We start from the raw sequence: 26,941 nt of genomic DNA on the forward strand, positions 1-26,941 counted from the left end.
TTTTTCCGGTCTTATAAGTTTTTTTTTTAAATTGTGTTTCTTGCCCAATCTTTCTCGGGTTTTTTTCTGTGGGAGTGGGATTTGGGGGCTCAATGTGCCTGTTCTATTTTAGTTTGTTTTTGTTTTTTTTGTGCAGGGAAGGGGGGATTTGGGGGTCAATGACTGTGTTGCTGTTCTTTTCTTTCTTGATTTCATGGCTATCTGAGAAGAATTTCAGGGTTGTATTCTTTGACAGTCCTTCTTGCCCTTCAAACCACACCACCCAACACCCCCAACTTACTTACTTACTACCCATTACACCACTGGCATTTAGGGCAGCACTTTATTAAAGGCCTTCTGAAAACCGAAATAAACAACATTCACAAAATCTCCTTTGTTTATCCTGCCCGTTATTTCCTCAAAGAATTCCCCCAACAGATTCGTCAGGCAAGATTTCCCCTTAAGGAAACCATGCTGACTTTGGGCCATTTTGTCTTCCCCAATGATCCAGAAATCTGAAACCCTACACTAGTTCTCAGCCATTCATTCATCTGTACTATCATCCTATTCCTGCCCTGACTAGCACATGGCACTGGGAGTAATCACTTTGGAGGTCTTGTTCCTCAGCCTTTTCCCTAATCCCCTATATTCACTATACAGAACCCCTTCCCCCTTTCCACTATATCATCGGTGCCATTGTGCACTGTGACCTCTGGCTGCACAGCCTCCCTCGTGAGAACCTCTTGCAGCCACACTGAGACATCCTGAGCCCTAGCACCTGGGAGACAACACGCCATCCAGGCTTCTCTTTTGCTGCCACAGAATCTCCTGTCCATCTCCTTAACCATCGGGTCTTCCATTGCTATCACTCTGCCTGATTTTACTCTTCCCTGCTGAGCTTCAGAGCTGGCCATGGTGCCATTGGCCTGGCTGCTGCTGCCATGCCCTGATAGGTCATTCAACTTCAGCAGTATCCAAAGGGGATACTTGTCACCGACAGGAATAAGCTACAGGGAACCCTACACTGACTGATTACTCTCCTTACTTCCCCTGGTTATCACCCATTTACTATCTGAAGCCTGCACTCTGGGAATGACCACCTCAGTAAAAGACTCTAAAGTCATCAGCCTCTCTGATAGTCCTGACTGCATCCCGCTCTAGTTCCTCGACCTTGTCAGGAGTTGAGGTTGGGTGCACTTTCTGCAGATGTAGTCACCAGGGAGACCACCAGGTAGTAACCCTGAGTCTCCCATCCCACAAAAGAAACATTTCACTGCCTGAACTGCCACCCTGCCTACACTTGTGATGTCTCTGACTTCTCAACCTTAAGTTCTAACCTGTGCCTATTCTTGCCCAAGCTTGCTGAGCCAAAAGCCTATCCATTCTAACTCTAACACTGTCTACTCCAACAGTGGCCATTCTGCTCAAACCCTGCTTCTTTTTATTGGCCCTTGTTAGTTAACCCTAGTTAAAATTAACCTAAGCAGTCTTCTGCTCCACAGCCAAGTCTACAAAGGACCTGCTGGTTTTTTTAAACTGGCGCATAAAGTCCACAAAGAACTTCCCCCAATTCACTTGGCAATCTCCTGTTCCTCAGATTCCCAGATAACAGATATTATCTGTTAGAGACCATCAGCATCCAAGAGCTTCATTATCGAATTACCTTAACTTCATGCACCAACTTTATGGGGCTCCACAACAAACTTCCCTCCATTGGACAAGAATAAATAAATCAGGATTACAAATCTCTGAAGATATGGTGTGATCAGGATCAGTCTGGGTCATGACATTTCCAGCATGGCTGAAGCTACATTCAAGCATAACCGTTTGGAACACCTCAGTGTTTCAAACTATATACCAAGTAGAAGAGGAAATGCAGCTTCATTGAGATCAAATTTTCAGACAACTTAGCATATTTTTAAAGGGTCAGGACAAAACTGGATTTCATCAGCACAAACAGGCCGAAGACAGCATGGTCTCCCTAAGGAGGAAACCTTGCCTCTCAAATCTGTTGGAATTCTTTGAGGAAACATACAAGATAGACAGAGGAGTCAGCAGATTGTTAATACTTGAATTTTCAGAAGGTCTTTAACAAGCAGCTGCACATGAGATTGCCAAAGATGACAGCCCATAGGATAAGATATCAGCAGGTGGTAAAGAGTGGGAATAAAGGGGCATTTTCTGGTTGGTTGCAAGCATCGTTCCACAGGAGTCGGTGTTGGGTCCTCTATTTTTCATGATGGAATTGATGTCATTGTGGCCAAATTTATAGATTATACTAGGATAATTGGAAAGGTAGGTACTGTTGAGGGATCAAGGAGTCTAAAGGAGGTCTTGGAGAGATTACAAGAATGGGTAAAGAACTGGCAGATGGAAAATAGTGTAAAGAACTGTATGATCATGTAGGATGATAGATGGAATAAAGATGTAGACCATTTTCTAAATGGAGAATGAATTTAGAAAACTGAGGCACAAGTGCAGGATTCCCTAAAGGTTAAATTTCAGATGTAGAGTTAGTAATTAGTAAAAATGTAATATTAGCATTTATTTTGAGAGGACTAAAATATAAAAGCAAGGATGAACTGCGGATACAAGGCATCAGTCAAACCACATTTGGAGTGTAATGAGCAGTTTTGGTGCCCTACACCTAAGGAAGGACATGCTGGCATTGGAGAGGGTCCAGTAAAGACTTACAAGAATGATTCCAGGAATGAAACAAGCAACATACGAGGAGTGTTTGATGGCTCTGGGCCTGTACTCATGAGAGTTTAGAATAATGAGGGGGGAAGATCTCATTGACACCTACCGAATACTGAAGCACTTAGATAGAGTGGACATGGACAGGATGCCACCAACATAGAATAGCCTAGAACCATAGGGCTCAGAATACAAGGTCACCACTTTAGAACAGAGATGAGGAGGAATTTCTTTAGCCAGAATGGTGAATCTGTGGAATTCATTGCCACAAGTGGCTATGGAGACCAAGTAATTGGGTATATTTAAAGCAGGTTGATTGGCTCTTGATTAGTCAGAGCGTCAAAGGTTATGGGAAGAAAGCAGGAGACTGGGGTTGAGAGGACATTCCTTTAGAACAGAGATGAGGAGGAAATTAAAGTTGAAGGCAATATGTACTTTATAAGTAAGGGTGACAAAGGTTACATGGTAAAGGCAGGAAAATGAGATTGAGAAGGAAAACTAACAAGCCATGATCAAATGATGGAGACTAGATGGGCTGAATGGCCTGGCTCTGTTTCTGTGTCTTACAAGACCATAAGAAATAAAAGCAGAATTAGGCCATTTAACTCACTGAGTCTGCTTTACCATTTCATCATCCACTTTTCTTCTCCACCCCAAAGTCCTGCCTTCTCCCTGTATCCCTTCATGCCCTGCCCAATCAAGAATCTAACAATGTTTGCCTTAAATATACCCATTGACTTGGCATAAACAGCTGTCTGTGGCAACAAATTACACAGATTCACACTCTCTGGCTGAAGAAATCCCTCCTCATCTCCATTCTAAAAGGACGCCTCTCTATTCTGAGGCTGTGTCCTCTGGTCTTAGATTCTCCCACCATAGGAGCCATCCTCTCCACATCCACCCTACCAAGTGCTTTCAAAATTCAATAGGTTTCAATTAGGTCACTTGTCACTCTTCTAAATTCCAGTGAATATATAGCCTAACATTAAGCCCCAATGAAAAGCTGCCAAGTCCAATTCCCAAAAGACTACATTTTCAGTCTAAGGAATGCCTATCTGCTGTAGTGTTTATGAACACCACAAATTCCATACCACTTACAGATATAATTACGTCTGTGTTATGTAAATGGGAAAATATTCTCTTACCTTCTGCTCCGATGGAAACTAGCTTCACACCTTTAGATGCGATAAAATCCAAAGCCTTGTTGACATTGTTTATTTTGTGCACCCTCATTTTCCCACGCTCCGGTTTCGGTAATCGCTCCCCTGGGGAAAAGAAGAAGACTGCTTGCATTTTTGTTCTTACTAAATACTAGGCTCAACATTCAAATGACAAGTAAGGTCCAAAAACTTTTATTAAAAATAGAAACCTCAAGAATTTTGGTTCATTTACTCCAACTACATCATTTAAAAATAAAATGGCAAATAATGATAATTGGGAAGCTCACACAGGCATTATGCACTAATAAGCAGTAGAAAAGCTGCAGATGCTGATAATCCAGAACAACATACACACAAAAATGGTGTAGGAACTCAGTAGGACAGGCAGCATCTATGGAAATGAATAAACAGTCAATGTTTCGGGCCAGAACTCTTCATCAGGACTGGAAAGGAAGGGGGAAGACACCAAAATAAAAAAGGTGTGGGGAGGGCAAGGACGATAGCTAGAAGGTGATAGGTGAAGTCAGGTGGGTGGGAAAGGTAAAGGGCTGGAGAAGAAGGAATTTGATAGGAGAGGAGAGTGGACCATTGGAGAAAGGGAAGGTGGAGGGGACAAGCAGGTGAGTGGACTGACATGTCAGAACGGGAATGGGAATACCATCCTCACACATGGGAATATTGCATTCATATTATCAATTATTTTTGAAAAACTTTGAAACCTTCCCTTTTTGGGAATATATGTAGTCAAAGTTGACAGCAGTGGTAAGTAAATAGTAGGCCTCCATTAGTCTTGATAGACCATGGATTTGCACCTTGGAAAGTTTCCAGGGCAAGGTTTTTTTTTAAGGAAGACCAGCAGTTGCCCAAGCTGCAAGTCTCCCCTCTCCAAACCACCGATGTTGTCCAAGGAAAGGGCATTAAGGTCAGTAAATACAAGGACAACGAAACAAATCAAGATTCCAGGGCTTACAGTGCCTTTCTAAAACCTCAGGACACCCCTCAATGCTCAATTTTTTTTTAAATGTATCCTTTCAATTTCAATATCCTGCTGGACATTAAGAATTTAAAGTATTGCAGGTTTATCCCATCAGCGTTGTTGTTGACCATGCTGCTGCTGCTGGCATTGGAGGTGGAGGAGTTGGTGCGTGAAGAGGGGGTGCAGTCTAACAATGAGTGATAGTCTTGGTCGCTTTTCTTGTGATCGCAAGACCCAATTGTTAATGTAGAATGAAGCATGTCTGATTCTTTGATTTATCAGCAAACAGTGGAGAAGCAGCGTGGCCTCGATGGTAGTGAGGACTATGCCTCAAGTCGCAGTGTTGCCCAGGATAGAGGGAACGGAGTCGGTATTAGTGTGGCATGCCAACCAAGCTGGAGTCAGCACAGTCCCCAATGTTCGGTCAGTGGAAGCCATATTGTGTTCGATTGCAGACAGCAGCAACATTCATGGAGTGTGACTGTAATTTACTGATATCTTATATATGCCTGCTAAATATGCGCCGTGCTGTGCTTGACCGTTGGTACTGTGTTTTGCACTTTGTTCCTAGAGTAACACTGTTGTGTTTGGCTGTATTCATGTATGGTTGAATGACAATTAAACTTGAACTTGAAAGATAGTGCCCATTTAATAATTCACCTTATTTAATAATTCATGGCACTTCAGGATACAATGTAATGTCAGCAAAGATATTGTGCCCAAGTCTTTGGAGTAAGAACTCAAGCAACAATCCAACTTGAAATAAATGTACTATCATGGCTGAATCCCAGCTTGTCCATATAGCTTCCAGCTCTGTTTGGGACAGCACAGAAGCATGGTGGTTAGCACAACACATTATAGTGCAGGCAAGCTGGGTTCAATTCTTACTGCTGTCCGCAAGGAATTTGTACGTTGCCCCCACAAGTTTCCACTGGGTGCTTCGGTTTCCTCCCACAGTTCAGTTGGCAAGTTATTGGTCATTGTAAATTGTCCCAAGATTATACTAGGGTTAAATCAGGGGACAGCTGGCAGCACGGCTCAGAGGACCACAAGTGACTATTCTGCCGTATCCCAATAAATAAATAAATCTCCTTCCCTCCCCCCCCCACCCCACACCTTTTTATTCTGCAATCTTCTCCCTTCCTTTCCAATCCTGAAGACGGCTCTTGGCCTGAAATGTCAACTGCTTATTCCTCTTCATAGATGCTGTCTGGCCTGCTGAGTTCTGCCAGCATTTTGCGTTTTTATTGAACAAAGTCTGCCAGCTTTCTTTCTAAACAAGATTGGTAAGTAAGGTTTCAGCTACAATATCCAACCCCCACCTACTGAGCTGAATCTCGGTCGAGGTGCAAATGGTCACAATGGATGTGAATAAACACAGGTCTGACACAAAGTCCAAACAGTTCTTGTTGCATGGGCGCACATGAACAAGCTGAATAAATTACAGGCCATTTCATTTTACTAGGCCGAGCCATTCACTTTTCTTTTATTGCCAAGGCTGTCTAGCATTTTATTGGCATACAGCATCACTGTGCTACTGCTACTAGGTTTGCAATCTGGTTTAAGATTGCGCTGCTAAAGGCAAGTGATAACTTACCAGTGGTTAACAAAACAAGGAATACAACTAAATATTTTATTAATAAGTTTTTCTGTAAAAAATTATGGTAGCAACACCACAAAAAATGAAGAGGCAAGTGAAGGCGAGGCTGAGTCAAGGGTAGAAGCAGGCAGGTGCAAGATGTGCTCAAGGCAAAGTCAGGGCAAGGTCGAAGCATGTTCAAGATGAAGTCGTGGAGAGTGGTGCACAAGAATGAATGGCAGATTCAAGGCCCATTCACATAAACCGAGTTAAGTTTTGAACGATCTAAATGCCAGGCTGACTTGGAAAGCTCAGGCCCAGAACGTATCACTGTGACAGGGCCCGAGTCTTACAGCTAGAAATGACCTAACGATATAAATGCCAGACCAGTTGAATTGAAATGGCAGGGTGTTGATCCAGAGGCAAGGATCGGGCGAGTTCACTCCACTCTGCACTGCACCAAGGCAGAGGCTGTGGGCGCTCCTGGCTCCACGACGTTTTACTCCACTATGTGCTGAACTGAGACGGAGGCTACGGCCTGTTCCAGCTGCTCCAGGCTCTGTGTCTGAGGAAATTCTGAATGCTTTTTGTTTACTTCCGTTGTTTGCATGATTTGTTTTTTCTCTCTTTGCATATTGAGTGTTTTAGTCTTTTTTTAAATGTGCTCTTTTGGGTTTCTTTGTTTTGTGGCTACTTGTAAGGAGAGTCTCAAGGTAGTATAACATATACATACTTTGATAATAAATGTATTTTGAAACCAAAGACCAGAACATACAATTCCACAACAAATGCTAATTCCAAAGCAGCTGGGAAATTTAGTTAAGTAACTTACAACAAAAAAATACGTACTAAGAATGGGACTGTGAAACTAATGAAATCCTAAGTACACCATATGCTTCAAGAAGGGAACTTAATTGCCCTTTGTATGTCTTATAAACAACTCCAGCACAAGAATATCTGAGAGAATGGTTGAGCAATCCATTCAGTTGTAACAATCCTTAAACCATAGTACAAGAATACACCATTGCGCAGACACTGACACCAGTCAAAGCACACTGTCAATTTAGGAAAGCACATTCCACACCTGCATCCCAACAGCAAATTATGTGGGCACATACCTGTATTGAGCAAGGTGTACCACAGATTAGACAAGACACGGCCTGGCACTACAATACTCTAAACTTTCTCTAGAATGTTTAAAACATTCTCTAAATACTCTAAACAATCTCTCCCAAGCAAAAATTTTGCAGCTGACAGGAGTTTCAAGATGAGCTGTCCAAGAAGCACAAAGAAACGGGCAAGGTTGAGAACCAGAAACCGGTGGTTGGTCACAGAAACTGAGTGCAGCAGATGAGACGTACATCAAACTGGCGTCCCCTCTAAATCAGAGGTCCAGCATTACTGTCAGCTCAGAACTCACCAAAACCACTACAATTCAACTACACCCTCTACAGTCCAGAGAAGCCTTGTCAGAAGCGGTCTTGGTAGAATAGCTGCTGTGAAAAAGCCATTTGTCTGAAGTGAAAACTAAGCCATGACCCTCATCTACACACAAAAACACAAGGACTGGGGTGCTGAACAATAACAGCAAGTGCTGTGGACTGACAAGTCCAAATTTGAAATTTTTGGATCAAACAGGAGGTCTGTCCGTAGAAAAGCTGGACAGCACTACACGGACAGGTGTTTGCAACCAACAGTGAAGCACGGTTGAGGTTCCCTGCCAGTTTTGGGCTGTGTTTCTGCAAATGGAGTTGGTGATCTGGTCAGAATCCTCAATGCTGAGAAGTACAAGTAGATTCTCATCCATCACACAATACCATCAGGGAGCCATCTGATCAGTGCCAACTTCAGTCTGCAGCAAAACAATGACCCCAAACACATGACCAAGGTCATAAAGAACTATCTTCAGTGAAAAGTACAAAGGAGTTCAGCGACAGATGTCATTCCCTCTACAGAGCCCTGATCTCAACATCATTGAGCTATCTGGGGAGAGACAGAAGCAAGCGAGACAGCCAAAGTCTGCAGAAGAACTGTGGGAAGTTCACCAAGATGCTTGGATTTTCTTATAAACCTGCACTGCACCTAACAATTGATGCAGTTTTAAAAGGCAAGGGGTGGTCACAACAAATATTGATTTGATTTAGTTTTTTTTTAAAACTGTTTTCTGCTCTTTATAGTAATTTTTTGATATTCACAAACTTTCCATTTCATTTTTAAAGCATCTTTACAGAATTGTCTTTATGTGCTGAAGTCATTTACACAGTACTATCTGTCTATATAAAAAATAAATTAAATAAGTAGTGCAAAATGAGAGCAAAAAAGGTGAGGTAGTGTACATGGGTTCACTGTATGTTCAGAAATATGATGGTGGAGGGGAAGAATATGTTCCTAAAATGTTAAGCGTCTCTCTTCAGGGTCTTATACCTCCTTCTTAATGAGAAGAGGGCATGGCCTGTGTGATGAAGTTCCTTAATGATGGATACAGCCTTTTTTTGAGGTAGTGCCTTTTGAAGACATCTTCAATACTTGGAAGCCTAGTGCCCGTGATGGCGCTGGCTGGATTTGCAACCCTTTGCAGCTTTTAACGATCCTGTGAAGTGGCCCCTTCACACCAGATGGCGATGCAACCAGTTACGATGCTCACCACAGTACACAGATAGAAATTTGTGAATGTCTTTGGTAACACAAAAGCCAACCTAATTAAATCAACTTTTAAATAAAATAGTATGCACCGAGTAAAAAGCTAATCAGCGCCAACATCCCAGCATGTTCTACTACTGTTTCTTCTTGCGGCCTTAGCTCCCAGTGAGGCATAGGCCATTGATGACCTCCGGGCTCCACCATCCTGTTCTGAGCCAGTGTCTACAGGGTGGATCAGGACTCTCCCCTCGTCTTATTTCGACCTTGACATCCCCCCTACATGTACTTTGGAAATCCCTTTTTCTCTCTCTTTTTGAGGATTCCATTTTAATGCTCCTCTGGTGATGTTGGTTGGCTTCCTCAAGTTGTGGCCCATCCATCTCCATTTCCGTTTGCATACTTGTATCTCTATGGATTCCTGGTTGGAGTTTTCCCCACCATGCCTGGTTGATTACTTTGCCAATCCATCTGACGTTTAGGATCCTTCTCAGGCACTGGTTGATGAAAATCTACAGTTTTTGTAGTGTCTTCTTTATTGTTCTCTAGGTTTCAGAGCATGCTCTACTAGCTGTGCCTTTAATCAATTTGCTTCAGAACAGTTAGATTACCATTTACCGAACGATGTGGAAAATGGCCCTGTTTAGAAATGAAGCAGGACAAAACCTAAACTGCCAACTTCATAATCTCAGTTAATGGTAATATTTCATTAAAATATTTTGAACCCCTTGTCTAGTGGACTTAATGATCATGGATAATTTTGCTGTCAGATAACAAAAATGTGAACAGTGGTATTCAAATTTAGGCTCTGCGAGAATCAGAGTAGGAGCCAATCATCTGTTTTCTATCTGCATTGTATTCTGCGTTGCTTGTTTATTATGTTAACTAGTCATGTGTATTGGTGGCATGGTAAAAGCAAAGGGTTTAGTTACATATTCATTCTTTGTTCTGGGCAGTTTAGAGTTGAGGATTACCAGGTGTCATATCTTTGGTTGACCACTTAATTACATTTGAAAACACTTAACTCTACTTAACTTTGCTTAAGTCCACTTAAGTGCATTTAATATTGCTAATCATCATTTCAAGATTGCATTTTTGCTCATACTAATAAAGGATTTAATATATTTCAACTTTTTGAACATTATTAAGATGACAGAACACACACTAGACTTCATAGAGGATTCAGAAGCGGAAAGAGTGCGCTATTTCAATTTCCTGGGTGTCAATATCTCTGAGGATCCAACCTGGTTCCAACAAGTGCAGAGGAAGTTAAAGAAGATCAAGGTGGCTAAAGAGGAATATAGGAGAGAGCTGGAGAACAAACAAGCAGAGCAGCACACAGGAGGTGTGGAGAGGCACGAAGAGCATCACTGGCTTCAATCTGCCTAGCTGTAGATCCTTGGAATGCACCTGTGAATGGCTAATGGGTTAAACCAATTCTTCAATAGGTTTGACAATTCACACCCCTTAGCACATCAGTCCGGGTACAGAGGTGCCCAATGCTCCCTCAGCACCAATGCCTCCCCGCCAACACATAGATGAACATCACAGGCTACCACTGTCTACATCCCTTCCTTGCCCTGCACCTACCATCCACACCTCCACATATCAGCTGCTATCATCCCAATCTTTACCTCCCTCAGCCCCTACCTTCCACCAACTGCCCAGTGATCATAGACTCCCCTTCACTGCTAAGCAGGTGAGAAGGGCTCTGGGGAAACTCAGACACGGCAAAGTACTGGGACCGGATGGTATGAACCCCAAGGTCCTGAGGGAGTGTGCTGAGCAGCTGTGTGGAGTTCTCCAGCACATTTTCAAACCTGTGTCTCAGCCTGGAAAGGGTCCTGACTGTGTGGAAAACATCACGTGTGATCACAGAACCCAAAAAAGGGTCCAGTGGCCCTGACTTAACATATCACGAAGACCCATCCTGGCTTACCTCCGACCCCTGGTCAGATCAGTCATTGATCCCCTGCAGTTAACCTACCAGTAGCACACTGGAGTCAACGATGTTGATACCTACCTGCTGAACAGAGCCTACTCCCATGTGGATAAGCAGGGCAGCACTGTGAGGGTCACGTTCTTTGATTTCTCAAGTGCCTTCAATGACATACAGCCCTCTGCTGGGAGAAAAGCTCCATTCAATGCAGACTGGCACTTCCATTGTATTCTGGAAAAGACTTCCTGACTGGCAGGTCATAGTTTGAGCGGCTTCACAGCTGTGTGTCAGACATAGCTCTAAGCAGCACTGGGATCCCACAGGGGAATGTACTAGCTCCTTCCTATTTACCCTGTATACCTCAGACTTTAGATACAGCACTGAGTCCTGTCAACTGCAGAAATTCTCTGATGACTCAGCAATAGTTGGATGTATAAAGGGAAGACAGGAAAATGAATACAGGGCCCTGGTGGAGGACTTTGTCAAATGGTGCAAGGCACAACATCAGTAAGACCAAGGAGATGGTGATGGACTTTAGGAAGACTAAGCTTCTGTTGCTCCCTGTTACTACTGATGGTGAGGATGTGGATGTGGTGAGGATCTACAAGTACCTGAGGGTGCACCTGGATGGCAACCTTGAGTGGAGCACCAACAGAGTCTGTGTACAAGAAGGGACAGAGTTGCCTCAATTTCCCGAGGTCCTTTACACAGACCTCTACTTCACGTTCTACCAGTCTGCTGTCGCCAATACAATCTTCTATGTGGTGGTGTGCTGGGGCAATGGCATCAACACAGGTGATGCCAACAGACTCAATAAACTGATTAGAAAGGCTGGCCCTATTATAGGAGTCAAGCTGGACACACTGAAGGTTGTGGTACAACAAAGGACCCTATGGAAAATCCTGGCAATTCTGGACAATATTTCTTGCCCTCTGCATGCCACCTTACTGAACAGAAGAGCAGTTTTAGTAATACACCAAGATAATTGCACTGCTCCAAAGAGCGTTATATGAGGTAATTCTTACCCTTGGCCTTTAGGCTCTATAATGAGTCAAACTATAGCCGGGGAAGTTATGACCCCTTCCTGTTAAACTTTTTGAGGTAACTTGTTTTTTGTTCTTTCTACTTCTCTTCTAATATTTATATCTCTGCACTTGTAATGCTACTGAGACAATGTAATTTCCTTTGGGATCAATGTAGTATCTACCTATCCGTATTGATGCAGCTACAAAGAAAGCACAACAGCGGCTATACTTCATTAGGACTTTGAGGAGACTTGGTATGTCACCAGACACTTGAAAATTTCTACCAAAGTACCGTGAAGAGCATTCTAACTGGTTGCATTATTGTCTGGAATGGTGCAGGGGAGAGGTGGTGAGGGATGCCACTGCACAGAATCAGAATAACCTGCAGAGGGTAAACTCAGTCAGCTCCATCATGGGCACTAACCTCCATAGTATCCAGGACATCTCAAGAAGCGATGCCTCAAATAGGCAGCATCCATCATTAAGGACCCCCATCACCCAGGTCATACCTTGTTCTCATTGCTACCATCAGGGAGGAGGTACAGGAGGCTGAAAGCACACACTCAATGATTCAGCAGTAGCTTCTTCCCCTCTGCCATCCAATTTCTGAATAGACATTGAACCCACAAACACTAGCTCACTGCATTTTTTTATTTCCATCTTTTCACTACTTACTTAACTATTTAATATATACTTACTGTAATTCAGGTTTTTTTCCTATTATTATGTTCTATGTAGTACTAATGCCTCAAAGACAACAAATTTCACAATATATCCTGGTGATATTAAACCTGATTTGGATTAATAACAGACTGATTATTATTTTAATATTATAATTATAATAATTATTATTGGGCATCTCTTCACAGAGCCCTCAGCACATTGGACATTGCTGGTGCAAGGAGGCAGAGAGCCTCTGACAACATCACCAAGGCATCAGAGAAAGCCTCAAGGTGGCTCTGGATAAAAGGAGCAAGTCCATGAGGATCTGCAGCACATGCTATCTGAACACAAGTCGTGGCTTGATCAACCACAGCTGGGTCGCCAGGGTGAGGGTGTCTGATGTTGAACAACCCGAAGCACACAATGACCCCAGGATACATCACTGATTATGTGTTCAGAGCATCATGAGATGTATTTTTCAAATTAGAGTGTGCATTATACAGGATAACTCCCCATGCCACATGCTTGGTTGAGTTGCTGCTACGATCAATAAAATCAATACCTCGTTATAGCTTTGCACCAAAAAGATTTTTTTTAATAAAAGCAGAATTCCAGAGGAACAAGAAACTACTCAGCTGACAAGACAGCCATATAATGTGATATCAAGGATTAAGTTAAACTGGTCAATAGAAAAATCAAGAGCAGTGGTGGTGATGAAAGAGGAGAAATCTCATTTACGGGAACACAAACTGGTGGTACAGAGACATGATCGCTGTCGCAGATCTCAGTACATGAAGACCGAGAGGACACCACTTTAACCAGGACATCAAAGGTTCTGGCTCAGGCAAACATGAAGCAGGCACGAAAATTTTAAGAAGCATGGTTCACTTCTCATAACTCTGTAAAGAAGTATATCAATATAGATGCCATCTACGTACCCCTAAGAGCCAAAGAAACCTTAGCTAATAGAATTCAAAAGTCAATTGAAGGGGTAGGACACAGGACCGAGGTATGCAAACGGGGGGGGAATATATAAATGTCAGCACAACCAGAAAGAAATGGCAACTACACACTGAGATGTCACCTTGGCTGACCTCAGTAAGCTCAGTGAACAATGCAATATCAAATGTGTCAACCTGAACTACCTATATTCATCACTGTCCTGGAGGAAAAATAAGTCAAGGATTCCCAGCATTTTGTGTGTGTTGTCTGGAGGAACTCAGCAGACCAGGCAGCATCTATGGAAAAATAAGTCAACATTTTGGGCTGAAGGGTCTTGGCCCAAAACATCAACTGTACTTATTTCCCAATAGATGCTGCCTGGCCTGCCGACTGTCTCCAGCATTTTGTGGGTGTTGCTTAGGTTTCCAGCATCTGCAGATTTTCTCTTGTTTAAGTATTCTCAGATGATATTTTTTAGGGCATAATAAAGCAGTTTACCAAACTGAGAATAAATCTCGTGTTTGGTACATAGAGCAGTATAGCACAGGAACAGGCCCTTCAGCCCACAATGCTGTGCTAGATCAGCTAAACAGTGTAGTAGGCAACCACAGAATCATCAGTCTCTGGGGGACTGTGTCCTCTCCAGGGCACAAGCCTGAGCAGGAAGATTCAAAGAACCAGCTGTTGCCCGTGCAGCGGGTTCCCCCTCTCCATGTCACTGATGTAGTCCAAGAGAAGGGCAAGCACTAATACAGCTTGGCACTAGTGTCGTCTCAGAGGTTGCCAAAGCGAAGTTGTAAGCAATATCAAACTGCCTCAGGGACCCAGCTCCTGATTTCTTCCTCTGGGTTTAGTCTCAAAGACTATCCCTTGGGTGGGTATGGCCACAAAGCAGTGGAGGTTTAAAACCAGGGATTTCCTTCGCCTAGGAGGGCTGTTGTTATTGGCTGATGAGCCCCACATGCCTCAGTATTTGTTTGAAAACTAATTGCTCCTACCTACAAAATGTCCATATCCCTCCATCTTCCTCAGATTCATCTGTTATAAAGTAATTTATGAATATAATTGCATTTTGATTGTTACAATTATTTTGTATGAATAAATGTAAAGTACAAACTTTCTAAACTACTTTTTACTACTGGCAATTTAGTATCTTTTAGATTAGATGGAAATAAAATTATCCATATATAACTGACATTTTAATGTGGAAGGAACTCAGCAAGTCAGGCAACATCTATAGAAAAGAACAAACAGTTTCAGGCTGAGGTGCTTCAACAGGACTGGAAAGGCAGATGAGAAGTCAGGCTGAGAAGAAGTACAATATGACAGGTGAAACTGGGAGAGGGGGAGGGGCGAAGTGAGAGCTAGGAAATTGGTTGGTAAAGGACATAAAGAGCAGGAGAAAAGGGGAATCTGATAGGAGAGGACAAAAGACCATGGAAGGGAAGGGAAGGGAAGGGAAGGGAAAGGAAGGGAAGGGGAAGAGCACCAAAGGAAGGTGACGGACAGGTAAGAGGAAAAGGCGTGAAGGGGAAACAAGAATAGGGAATAGAGAGGGGCGGATTGCAATTACCGGAATTTTGAGAAATTGAAGTTCATGCCATCAGGTTGGAAGATACCCAGACGAATACAAGGTATTGTTCCTCCAACCTGAGTGTGGCTTCATCCCGGTAGAAGAGATGACATTGTGGAGATGTCTTGGTTCCATAAGTTCTATGTTCTATGCCTTGCTTCATGCTGGTGAAACTTTAAAATGGTTAATCCTGGTTCATAATAATGGTTCATGCTGGTTAAGTGGGGAAATGGTTACATCCTTCCTAAATGGGATCACTGGCTTGGATATCACTTTGTAACCAGCTGAACCACGAAGCCTTCCTCAATCGTCAACACTATCAGTCTCCTGAGCAGGTAACTTGGGTTTTTTTCACAAGTTTTCCCAAACAATAGCCTTTAGTAGCAAGCACAGGAAAATTTGAAACTCTGAAAATAATTCAGAAAATGTGTAGTTTGGGTGGCTGACGGTTGGATTGAGTTGTTCTCTGATCTTTGCAAGTTACTTGCAAACATTTTGTCACCATGTGAGGAGACACCTTCACCCGCTGTTCACTAACCCTAACGCAATTAAACAGTGCACTGATAATGTTTCCTCGTTTGGTGACAAAACTTTTGCAAGTGGATTGCCAAGATCGGGAAACAACTCAACCCAACCAACTTGAAACTTAAAAATAGAATTAGATTCATTAATAACCAACCTTAATTGAACACAAATAGATCCAACTGAGAATGGTTCTTTTAGGCATAAAAGCAAAATCATTCCTCACCTGATATCACCTCCAAAAGTAACATTAGTTTGAGGCCATCCCTAAAATCTTCTTCAATTACTTCAATTTGTGTTCCTGCCTTCCGTAAATGCGAATTGCACCATGCTGTAAAAGTCTGCAAGAAAATAATACATGTCCAATCAGTATAAACAATATAGGAGGTAACCCACACTTAAATCAACAAATCAACAGGAACTCTGCATTATTTCCCAGATATTATCTTTGGGGGGGGGGGGGGAGGAGAGAGACTGGCATGGGAGGTGGGGATGCATTTCATTGCTATGTTAATGTCATAACAGCCACGGTTTCTATTTGTTCCTTAATGTGGACAACACTGGCAGGAGCTGCCCTTCCTTTAGAATTTATGAGAACAAGGTTCCCACCATTCTATACAATTATGGTTGATGTAATTAGCTTCATGTGGTTGTCTTCAAATTCAATGTTCAAAAGTAAACGTATCAAAGTACACGCACGTCACTATTTACAACCTTAAGATTCATTTATTTGCAGACACTTACAGTAAATACAGAGACATAATATCAGATAAATAAGCAACAAATATTGAGAACATGAGATGAAGAGTCCTTCAAAGAAGGTTGTGGGAACAGTTCAGTGATGGGGCAAGTGAGGTTGAATGAAGTTATCCCCTTTGGTTCAAGAGGCTGATGGATGAGGGGTAATAACTATTTTTGAACCTGGATCTTGGGGCTCCTGTACCTTGTTGCTGATGGCAGCAGCAAGAAGAGAGCATGGCCTGGATGGGGTCCCTGATGATGGATGCTTTGACAGCATGTAGATGTGCATAACGGTGAGGAGGACTTTATTCACAATGGACTGGGTCACTTCCACTATCTTTTGTAGGCTTTTCTGTTTAAGGACATCGGTGTTTCCATATCAGGCTATGATACAACCAGTCAATACACTCTACACACACATCTGTAGAAGTTTGTTAAGTCTTAGGTGTCATGCCAATTTTTTGCGAACTTCTAAGTAGCAGTGCTGATGTGCCTTCTTCACAACTGAACTTCCACGCTAGGCAGGGCAGATCCTTTGAAATGATAACACCAAGGAATTTAAAGTTGCTGACCCTCTCCACCTCTGATCCCCCAATAAGGACTGGCTCATGGACGTCTGGCTTCCTCCTCCTGAAGTAAGTAATCAGCTCCTTTGCAAGAGAAAATCTGCAAATGCTGGAAATCCAAGCAACACACACAAAATGCTGGAGGAACTCTGCAGGTCAGACAGAATCTATGGAAAGTAGTAGTCAACATTTCAAGCTGAAACACTTCGGCAGGAGCTCCTTGGTCTTCAGTAAGAGATTGTTGTTGTGGCACCACATGCTAGGTTTTCAATCTCCCTCCTCTGTACTGATTTGCCACCACCTTTGTTTCAGCCAATGGCAGTGGTGTCATCAGCAAACTAAAATAAGCATTGAAGCTGTGCTTGCCCTCACTGGTCATAAGTATAAAGCGAGCAGAGTAAGAGACTAAGCCCACGGTCTTGTGCTGCAACTGTTTTGATAGAAATTGTGGAGATGTTGTTGCCAATCCAAACTGACTGCGGTCTACAAGTGAGGAAATTGAGGAGCTAATTGCACAATGAGGTATTGAAGGCAACATCTTGGAACTTAATGACTATTTTTAAAATCATTGTATTGAATGCCAAGCTACAGTCGATAAATCTTAACAGATCAGTTTGCCGAGCACCCAGATTAGTAAGTACGCAAAGCAAACCTTTGAAAATGGCCTTCAAACAGCTCATGTTATTCAGTATTGGGATAGTATGACAATGTAATCTCAAGACACAATTTCCAAGGTAATTCCTGAACTAGCAAACTATTTGAAAACCTGCATAGGTCACTAATGTCTTTCAGAGGAAGTTTGGACTGTGTGCTACTCTAGACCCAGAACAATGCAATTCTTACCACAACCTAAATATACCTGGAACATTCTGGGGACTATGTAATTTGTACTCCTGGGTCCTCGACTCTACAACGCTCTCCAGGACCCTTACATTCACAGTGAATGTCCCTTCCTGGTTTGACATCTACTTTAGTAACCTTCACATCCCAGCAGTATCAGGCTACAAAATGGAAGTATACAATCTTAACACAGAGGTACAAACTACAAACTTGTCTTCTTTGTTTAATCTCACACATTAGACTACACACAATTCACTGCTTTCACTTGACAAAGACTGTTTTAGGAGTGAATTAAAACTCCCAGCATCTTTCCTATCTTTATCTCAAGCATATCACCTGAGCATGTAGTTTCCACATTCATGAAAGAAGAATATATCCGTTTAAAATAGAACAACACTTTACAGTACCAACAAACCGGGTTCAATTCCCATCACTGTCTGTAAGGAGTTTGTACGTTCTCCCCATGAATGCTCTGGTTTATTCTCATAGACCAAATATTGGCTGACAGGTTCAATTGCAAATTGTTCCACGATTAGGCTAGGATTAAATCAGGGGATTGCTGAGTGGCATGGCTTGAAGGGTTGGAAGGGCCTATTCTGTGCTATATCTCAATAAATAAAATTAAATGTTTCTAAATAAAACATGGAATTTTTTAAAAAATGCAGATTTATCCTTTACTGTAAGAATATCAAAAGCCAACTGCTATTTAGCCTATTAAATAATGAAGATGAGTATATGGTGTTCATTACAACAGAGCAGGCCAATTCATCTTAAATTGAGTTTTACTGGATCTTTTTTTAAACCATAATGGGCTTTACAGACCCAAAACAAAAAACTGAATACTGAAGAGAATAATAATGTGATTGCATGATTACATTTTACCAATTTAGTTTTCCCAAGTATTCAGAAAGCATTATGCCATAAATCTTTCACACAAAGTAAATATTTCCACCAGACAGCATTCACCATTCATGCCACTTAATTTTACTTACTATAGTCAAATGCACAAAGGTTCTATTCAAATACATATAGTAAACCCATTTAACTAGGGAGTCTGTGTGTGCAGCTTTTGGAGGTCTCTTTCTCTCTCTCTCTCTGTCTCCCCCTCTCTATTTACCATTATTAGAGACAGAGCGAGAACCTGTGGCATGTTGGAATGAACGATGTTTTTTGGTGGACTAAATCATGGTCTCTTTGGGGGCTTTGCTATTGCTTGCTTGTCAGGTTGGGGGGGAGGGCAGAGGCAGGTGGAGGAAAGCTTGATGCTTTTTGCATGGGGAGAGGCTTTGCAGTTCCAACATCTTTCTGTCATTCATTCTTTTGGGGTTTTCTCTATTTCGGGGATGTTGTGTAGAGAGCAAGAATTTGACGTTATATACTGAATACATTTTCTGATATTAAATGGAACCATTGAATCTGCAGTTTTGTGGAATATTCAACTCAGATCAACGACTTTCACAAATAATTTTAATCCTATACACAGTCTCTGTAAAGTGCTACAGAAGTCGATTTTATTTGGCTAGAACTGCCAACTAAAATCTAAGGTAATTGCTTTCAGGTCAGTACCGATCTCATGTAACACAGAGAACACTTAGCTGCTGGAAAGATGGTAGCAATTACATACATCATAACTGTTAAATCAGATCTACCAGTGCCTCCACTAGTTTCCAGAAAGAATTAAGAAAATACCAGATGTGACAAAGCTTATAACAAACAACAGGTCTTTGAACAGATGTTGATGAAGACCATCCTACTCAGAAACAGCAAGGCATGCTAAGAAACACACATGAAAATTAATATGTCACCCCTTCCTTGCTGTATCCTACTCATTTTCCAGCTTACAGAATCAGAATCACTTTTAATATCACCAGCAAATACTGTGATATTTGTGGCAGCATTACAATGCAATACATGGTAATATAAAAAAAACTGAAGTACATTAACTATATATATGTACATTAAATAGTTAAGTAATATAAGCAGTGCAAAAACAGAAATTAAGGTAGTGAGGTGGTGTTTCTGGGTTCAATGTCCATTCAGAAATCTGATGGCAGTGGGGAAAAAGCTGTTCCTGAATCCTCACTGATGATAGCAATGAGAAGAGGACATGTCCTGGGTAATGGAGGTCCTTAATGATGGATGCCACATTGTTGATGCAGTGCTCCTTGAACATGTCTTAGATACTTCAGAGGCCCATAATGGAGATGACTAAGTTTACAACTCCCTACAGCTTACTTTGAACCTGTGCTGTAGCCGCTCATCCCCAATACCCAACAGTGATGCAGCCAGTCAGTATGCTCTCCATGGTAGAAATTAGCAGGTGATTCATGTGATATACCAAATCTCCTCAAGGACAATGATTTATACCTAGGCAACTTGGGCAATGCAATCAATGTTTTGATCAGTATGCTCTATCTGGTGCATTGCCAGCTACATGAAGTTAATATGGCCTAATTCAAAAGTTTGAAATTTTGTGACACAGACACTAAAATCTATTTTGTGTTCATTTCTGAAGTTAGTTGGTTGCTTTTATTGTTCGTAAGGTTTTTTTTGCACACTGGGTGTTCCATGGTTTTTTTCAGAATGGGTACATTTTGGTGGCTGCTGTAAGGAGATGAATCTCAAGGTTGCATATCATATATATATTTGAGATAAATGTTATTAATGCATTGTAGCTACACCAGATATTTATTCTTCCAAGAGGTCCATAACCTTATCGTAGGGTTTGAAGGCCTGAATGCCACAATGACCCCCGGAGCCTTGCTGGCTGGCCTTGTACTTTGGCTCTTGGTAAGGTCACCCATGCCAAACAGTCAAAGGGTAGAGGGCAGATTAAGAGTAGTCTGCTGGTCCTCCAGGTTTGGGGGTTCAGCTCAGGACTAACAACCCTGACTGGTCAAAAAGAAACTCACAGAAACAGCAATGAAGAATCCTTCGACCTCTGAATACAATGATATTCCTGAGTCTCCACCCAGGACTTGCATGACTGATAGTAGTGAAAAATAAGAGGAAGCTAAAAACACAATAAAGGAAGCCCTGAACACCACTAGAGATGGAGGACCTTCATTGCTGCCCTAAATGCCAGTGATGTGATAAGCAGTAAGTAAAATATTTAATACCAAGCCATCTTGTTTTTTGAACAAAGCAGTCTTTAAATGCTGGAATGGGACAATTGACACACGCGCACGCACGCACGTACACACACAAAAATCCCAAATATGATACAGGCATATGGCAAAGGGTGAACTCTGATAACAGAGTTTAGAAACCATGGTGAATATTGAAGGAAATGTACTGAAGATCAAGATGGGTATACATGATCATGATTGGGTAGTGGTGGGGCTAAAACGGAGAAGAAGGTTAAAAGGAGATCCAATAATACAACTATTTTAATGGCAGCCTCAACAGAAGGAAATTGGATACCTCAGACTCTCTGGAAACAGCACAAGTGATGTTGTGTACTCTCAATCAGCTCCATTATGGGTACTAGCCTCCATAGTATCCAGGATATCAAGGAGCGATGCCTCAATAAGGCAGTATGCATTATTAAGGATCCCCCATCATCAAGGACATGCCCTCTTCTCATTCCCACCATCAGGGAGCAAGTAAATTGAATTGAATTTAATCTAATTTATTGGGTAGTTGAATTAAGTAAAAAAAAATCCATAAATGTACTGGGTGTCAAAAAGATGAGATAGGGAGGAGAAAAGGTATTGGAGGAAATGCTTGCCTTTCACAATGACCTGACAAAGGGGAACTAAGATCAAAGGATGATCAAGCAAGATCAGAGATTGGAGAAGTCCAACTTGCCGGATAGATAAAGCTCAGAACAGTCTGGCCCAACGAGCTGCACTGCTCAGCGAACCACTTACTTATTGAGAAGCAGCGTAGAATGGGCCCTTCCAGCCCAGCAATCCTCTGATCTCATCCTAGTCTAATCACAGGACAATTTACAATGACCAAATAACCTACCAACTGGTCGATCTTTGGACTATGACAGGAAGCTGGAGTTAAAGATAGGCAGTTGAATTGATATGAATTTAATTTAATTTAATCTAATCTACTTGATTGAGGGGTGTATGGGGTGTCTAGGGAGGAGTAGCACCTCTGGTGGGGGGCCTGCCAATCCCTTTTTCAGGGCAGCTCGTCCACCTTTGGTCCCACTCAGCTCTCACCTGTGACTCCAAGTAGCTGTGAAGCAGCCACACCCCAGTAAACCATCTCAGCAGACGGGCCAAACCAGGTGAGGGCAGCCAACGGATCTTCGACCCTCGGTGAGGTAGGGAATTGGTCTGTCCCAGCATGTGAAGTCTGGCCCTGACAGATTGAGCGCAGGAGACTGATTAATGGTCCAACGGTCAAGAAGGCAGGCCAGCAGGCAGTGGTGGAGCGCTAAGAGCACGACGAGACATGTAGACATCCTGGTCATCTACACTGCAGGAGGTGGTAATCTCTTTTAACTCACCCGGCAGAAGGCAAAGGTAAACCACTACTGTAACCCGCCAAGTACATGATTTCCCAATACGTCAGAGTGCTGTGGAGGGAAATCGTCTGCCAACTGGAAATTCCAGATGTGACCTAACAATGACAACGACTACTTTATTGAGCAGTTGAATTGAGTTTAATTGATGCTAAAAATCCATAAACGTTGTAATTAAACTCTGAACTCTGACATCAAAGCTGTAATAGTGATGCACTAACCACTGTGCTAGTGTGGTGCCCACTGTACGAGTGTCCAGTATGAGCACCCATTCCTGCAGCCCCTGATTTTAGGAAACAGTGGCAGCTGTTGTTCTACAAGGATCGCTATATTGGCATGTGGATTCCAAATATCTAATGGCCAAAAAAGGCCACTGAATTCAAAAATAAATTCAGAACAAGGAACATAATAATAAATACAAGAGAGTCTGCATGTGCTGAAAATCCAGAGGAACACACAGGGAAAATGCTGGAATAAAAAGGTGGGGGCGAGGAGGCTTGCTGGAAGATGATTGGTGCAGCCAGGTGGGTGGAAAAGGTCAAGGGCAGGAGAAGAAGGAACCTGATAGGAGAGGACAGTGGACGATGGGACAAAGAGAAGGCAGGGGTCCTGGGAAGTCGTTGGCAGCTGAGAAGTAAAAGGTCAGAGTGGAGAAAAGAAGGGCGGGGGGGCAAGAGGAGGAGTTTGTTTCCCAGACAGAAAAATTGATATTCGTGGCATCAGTTTGGAGGCTACCCAGACAGAATATAAGGTGCTGCTCCTCCACCCTGAGGGTGGTCTCAGCTTGGCACAAGAGGAGAAGGTAAGACGTTGATTTAAATTTCAGTCAATAATTACTTTAAAACAGCTTCTTTTTTTTGTCGTTGCAGAGCAAGACGTTAGGTGTGCTGTCAAGCATGGCAAGTGGACAAAAGAAATAAGGGATTAGTTAGAAGTGGCCTATTTATCATCCTATGGATTCCAATCAGAGAGCAATATAACAAGCACTTACATCTACATCGAGATGTAAAAACATCTCCTTCACTTCAGTTACAGCAAGAAACCTTTCAAGGCAGCCAGTGATCATAGAGTCAATAATTATTGCACCTGGTTGTTAATATGCTTCAAGCAAATCAAACAGGTCATCAATGACAGGCAATTCAAACTACTGCCTAGTGGGACCAGAGATCACATGGAAGGTATTCAAGGATTTTGTTGAAAATTTTCTTGGCAACTACAGAGCAGCAAACTACATGCAGCTGGTTAACAACATGCTTCAAGCATACAAAAACCATGAGTGCAGCATGTCACTAAAGATTCATGTTCTGCATTCCCATTTGGATGTCTCTGCAAATCTTGGTGCCTTCAGTGACGAGCATGGTGAAAGATTTCACCAGGGCATGGAGAAACAGTATCAGGGCAACTGGAATCCATCAATGCTGGCTGATTATTGTTGGACACTTAAGTGAGAAGCCTCAGACACTGAGTATGAACAAAAATCATCAACATTTTTAGATCAGTTGAACTAATGCAAAGCATCATCACAGTTATGCAATCAGGTGCATTATATTGAATAAAAGTTAAATTCTTGTTTTTCCAAATTCCTATGTGATACAAGCAGTCTGAAATTATATTTGTGTTCAGCTTCAAGCAGCCTATTATAAACAAAAAGTTCTGAGGAAGAAACATTTTCGGAAATATTTGTTGTCTAGTGTAATTAGAACCAGTAGTGACTTACATTATAACTATTAGTTACAGCAACAGAAAAAAATATATATCCATAAGAGTTTACAATGAATTGCTCTGAGAATTACAAAACAACACTACATCATATTCAAGTGCCTATAAACCACCCATTAAACCATGTCGAAGAATCTCGCATTCCAAGTAAATGAGAGAGAGAGAGTCATCTCTAAGTTCACTTGGTCCACTTTGGACACGTCTCTCCCTTTTGTCTATCCTGCTGTCTCCATCTCTGCCTACTGATTCCTTTTAAATATCTATCCATTCCCACAGCTATTTTGACAATACCTCTTCCCACCCTGTCCCCTGTAAAAATGCCATTCCCTCTCTCAGTTCCTTCGTCCGTGTCACATCTGTTCCCAAGATGAGGCTTTTCTTTCCATGACAGGGATGTCCTCCTGCCTCAAAGAACAGTTTCCTTTCCTCACCTGCATCTCAGTTCCCAGGCATCCACACTCACCCCATCCTCCTGATGCCTTACAGGGATAGAGTTCCTTTTGTCCTCACCTACCACCCCAGAAGCCTCTGCATCCACACTTCATTCTCTGGAACTTCTGCCATCACGTCGTTACCTCCCTTCCCTGCACTTTTCACAGGGATTGCTCCCTCTGTGATTCTCTTGCCCATTTGCCCCTCCACACTAATCCCTGCAAGCAGCTAAAGTGCTACACCAGCCTGTTCTCCTCTATTCAGGGCCCCAAACAGTCCTTGTGGATGAAGCAACACTTCCCCTGTGAATCTGCTCTATCTGGTGCTCCCAATGCAGCTCCTCTATATTGGTGAGAGCTGACATAGACTGGGGTACCGCTTTATCAAGCACCTCCGCTCCATCCACAAAAAGCAGGACTGCTTGGATTCAACCATTTTAATTATTACCCACATTTTAACAGTTAGTCCATGGGTTCCTCTTCTGCCACAATCAGGCCACTCTCAGGTTGTGGGAGCAACACCTCGTTTTCCATCTAGGTTAGCCTCCAACCTGATGGCATGAACATCAGATTACTCCAACTTGCAGTAGTTATTTTCCCTCTCCCCCTTTTTCAATCCCCCACTTCAGCCTCTTACCTCTTCTCCTCACCTGCCTCTTGGCAACCTTCCTCCTTCCCTTACTCCCACAGTCCACTCCTCTCCTGTCAGATTCCTTCTTTTCCAGCCCTTTAACTTTTCTGCCAATTACCTCCTAGATTCTTACTTCAATCCCCCCTCTCATCCATACAACTGGCTTCACCCATCATCTTCCAGCTTCCACCACCCCACCTTCTACCACTGGCATCTTCCCCCTTCCTATAAACCTCTCCTGTCAGATTCCTTCTTTTCCAGCCCTTTAACTTTTCTGCCAATTACCTCCTAGATTCTTACTTCAATCCCCCCTCTCATCCATACAACTGGCTTCACCCATCATCTTCCAGCTTCCACCACCCCACCTTCTACCACTGGCATCTTCCCCCTTCCTATAAAGTCTTGAAGAATGGTCTCAGCTCGAAATGTCAACAGTTTATTCATTTTCATAAAAGCCACCTGACCTGCTGAGTTCCTCCAACATTGTGTCTGGTGCTCTGTAAATATCCACAACCAATTCAGATGAATTGTGTCATGGTAGCGTAGTGGTTAGCACAATGCTTTACGGTACAGGTCACACAGGTTCAATTTCCACCGCTGCCCTGTAAGGAGTTTACATGTTCTGGGTTTCCTCCATGTGTCCTAGTTTCCTCCCACAGTCCAAAGTCATGCCAGTTGGTAAGTTAATTGCTCATTGTAAATTGTCCCATGATTAGGCTAGGATTTCTGGGCAGTGCGACTCGTTGGACTAGTAGAGCCTATTCTGCACTGTATCTCAATAAAATGAAAAACAAACATGAAGGTCTCTCATTTTTAAAATAGAAATTAGTGGCAAGTTCTTAACAAGGTCTTTTTCTTCAATGCCTTAGTCAGCCAGCTCCATGGCAAATTTGCTCATTTCATGACTTCCAGTCATAACAATCCTGGTTACAGCATTCTCGGCTGATGAGATCATGGACTGAATTTAAGCATCCAGTGCACCATGTGGTTTCTGCACTAGCCCGCCACCCATGTCATGAAGCAGTTTTCAGGAGCCACAAGGTTTAACAATGTTTTAAATAGTTAAGAAATACACCCTTCACTAAATATTAGTACAATAGCAATGTCTATGCATTCACCATGTCAAAAGTTACTTGTTTATACTGTACCCACCAAGTAGCGATTAAGTTCAAGGAAAAGAATTCTCCCCCCCCCCCCACCCCCCACAGCCCCAATTCAAGCCAAAAGTAAATTACAACGTTCCGGAAAAGACAGGAATAACAAGTCATTTTTTATCAACAATTCGTCAGGTACATGATTATAATTTGACTAAGTAGTTGATTAAAATTGTGATGAAGGCAGTTCAACGTGGACAAGTTGAAGTCCTCCAACGCCACCAGGAGTGATAATCATTTTCTTAATATTAAGAAAGCAGAAACAACAGAGTGAAGAGAGACTGGAATACAAATACCGACACTGAAGCCTTGCAGAGAAATTTTTAAAAGACCAAATTTTGGACTTTATTTTCAAGATGATGCTGAAACATAGTAAATGCATTTAAAGGATTCTATACAAATAAAGCACAATCTAATCTTGAGCTGGTTCCTTGAGGGGTGGAAATGGGGATTAGCTCCCGGCATCTATTAAATGCTCTCAATGGTGTGCACCTCAAATAACCTCTGACAACCAAGTGTCACTCCTGGCCTTCACATGTTGCTTAGCTACTAAGCCCAGCAGAACCACTTCTACTGACAGAAGGGGCAAAAGTGGATTACTGGCACCTTAAAACCAGTTGTATCAGGCAAATGATGCTCGTCAGCTGTGGTCAGCAGCTCATCTAGGAGAAGGAAAACTCTAATTTC

General features: G+C 42.4%; 1 protein-coding gene across 4 annotated transcripts in view; it reads right to left on the reverse strand.

The window, feature by feature from the left end:
- The window catches only part of LOC132402251 (alpha-actinin-1-like), a 158,677-nt gene that overhangs the window by 88,359 nt on the left and 43,377 nt on the right, over positions 1–26,941 (reverse strand). For all 4 annotated transcript variants that reach the window (XM_059985038.1, XM_059985037.1, XM_059985035.1 and 1 more), the window contains exons 2-3: positions 15,919–16,033; positions 3,822–3,941 (exon numbers count right to left, since the gene is read on the reverse strand). In XM_059985038.1, the coding sequence (XP_059841021.1) occupies positions 3,822–3,941; positions 15,919–16,033 (235 nt within the window). The remainder of the gene's footprint in view (positions 1–3,821; positions 3,942–15,918; positions 16,034–26,941) is intronic.

Source organism: Hypanus sabinus, chromosome 11, assembly GCF_030144855.1.
Source record: "Hypanus sabinus isolate sHypSab1 chromosome 11, sHypSab1.hap1, whole genome shotgun sequence".
Lineage (NCBI taxonomy): Eukaryota > Metazoa > Chordata > Chondrichthyes > Myliobatiformes > Dasyatidae > Hypanus > Hypanus sabinus.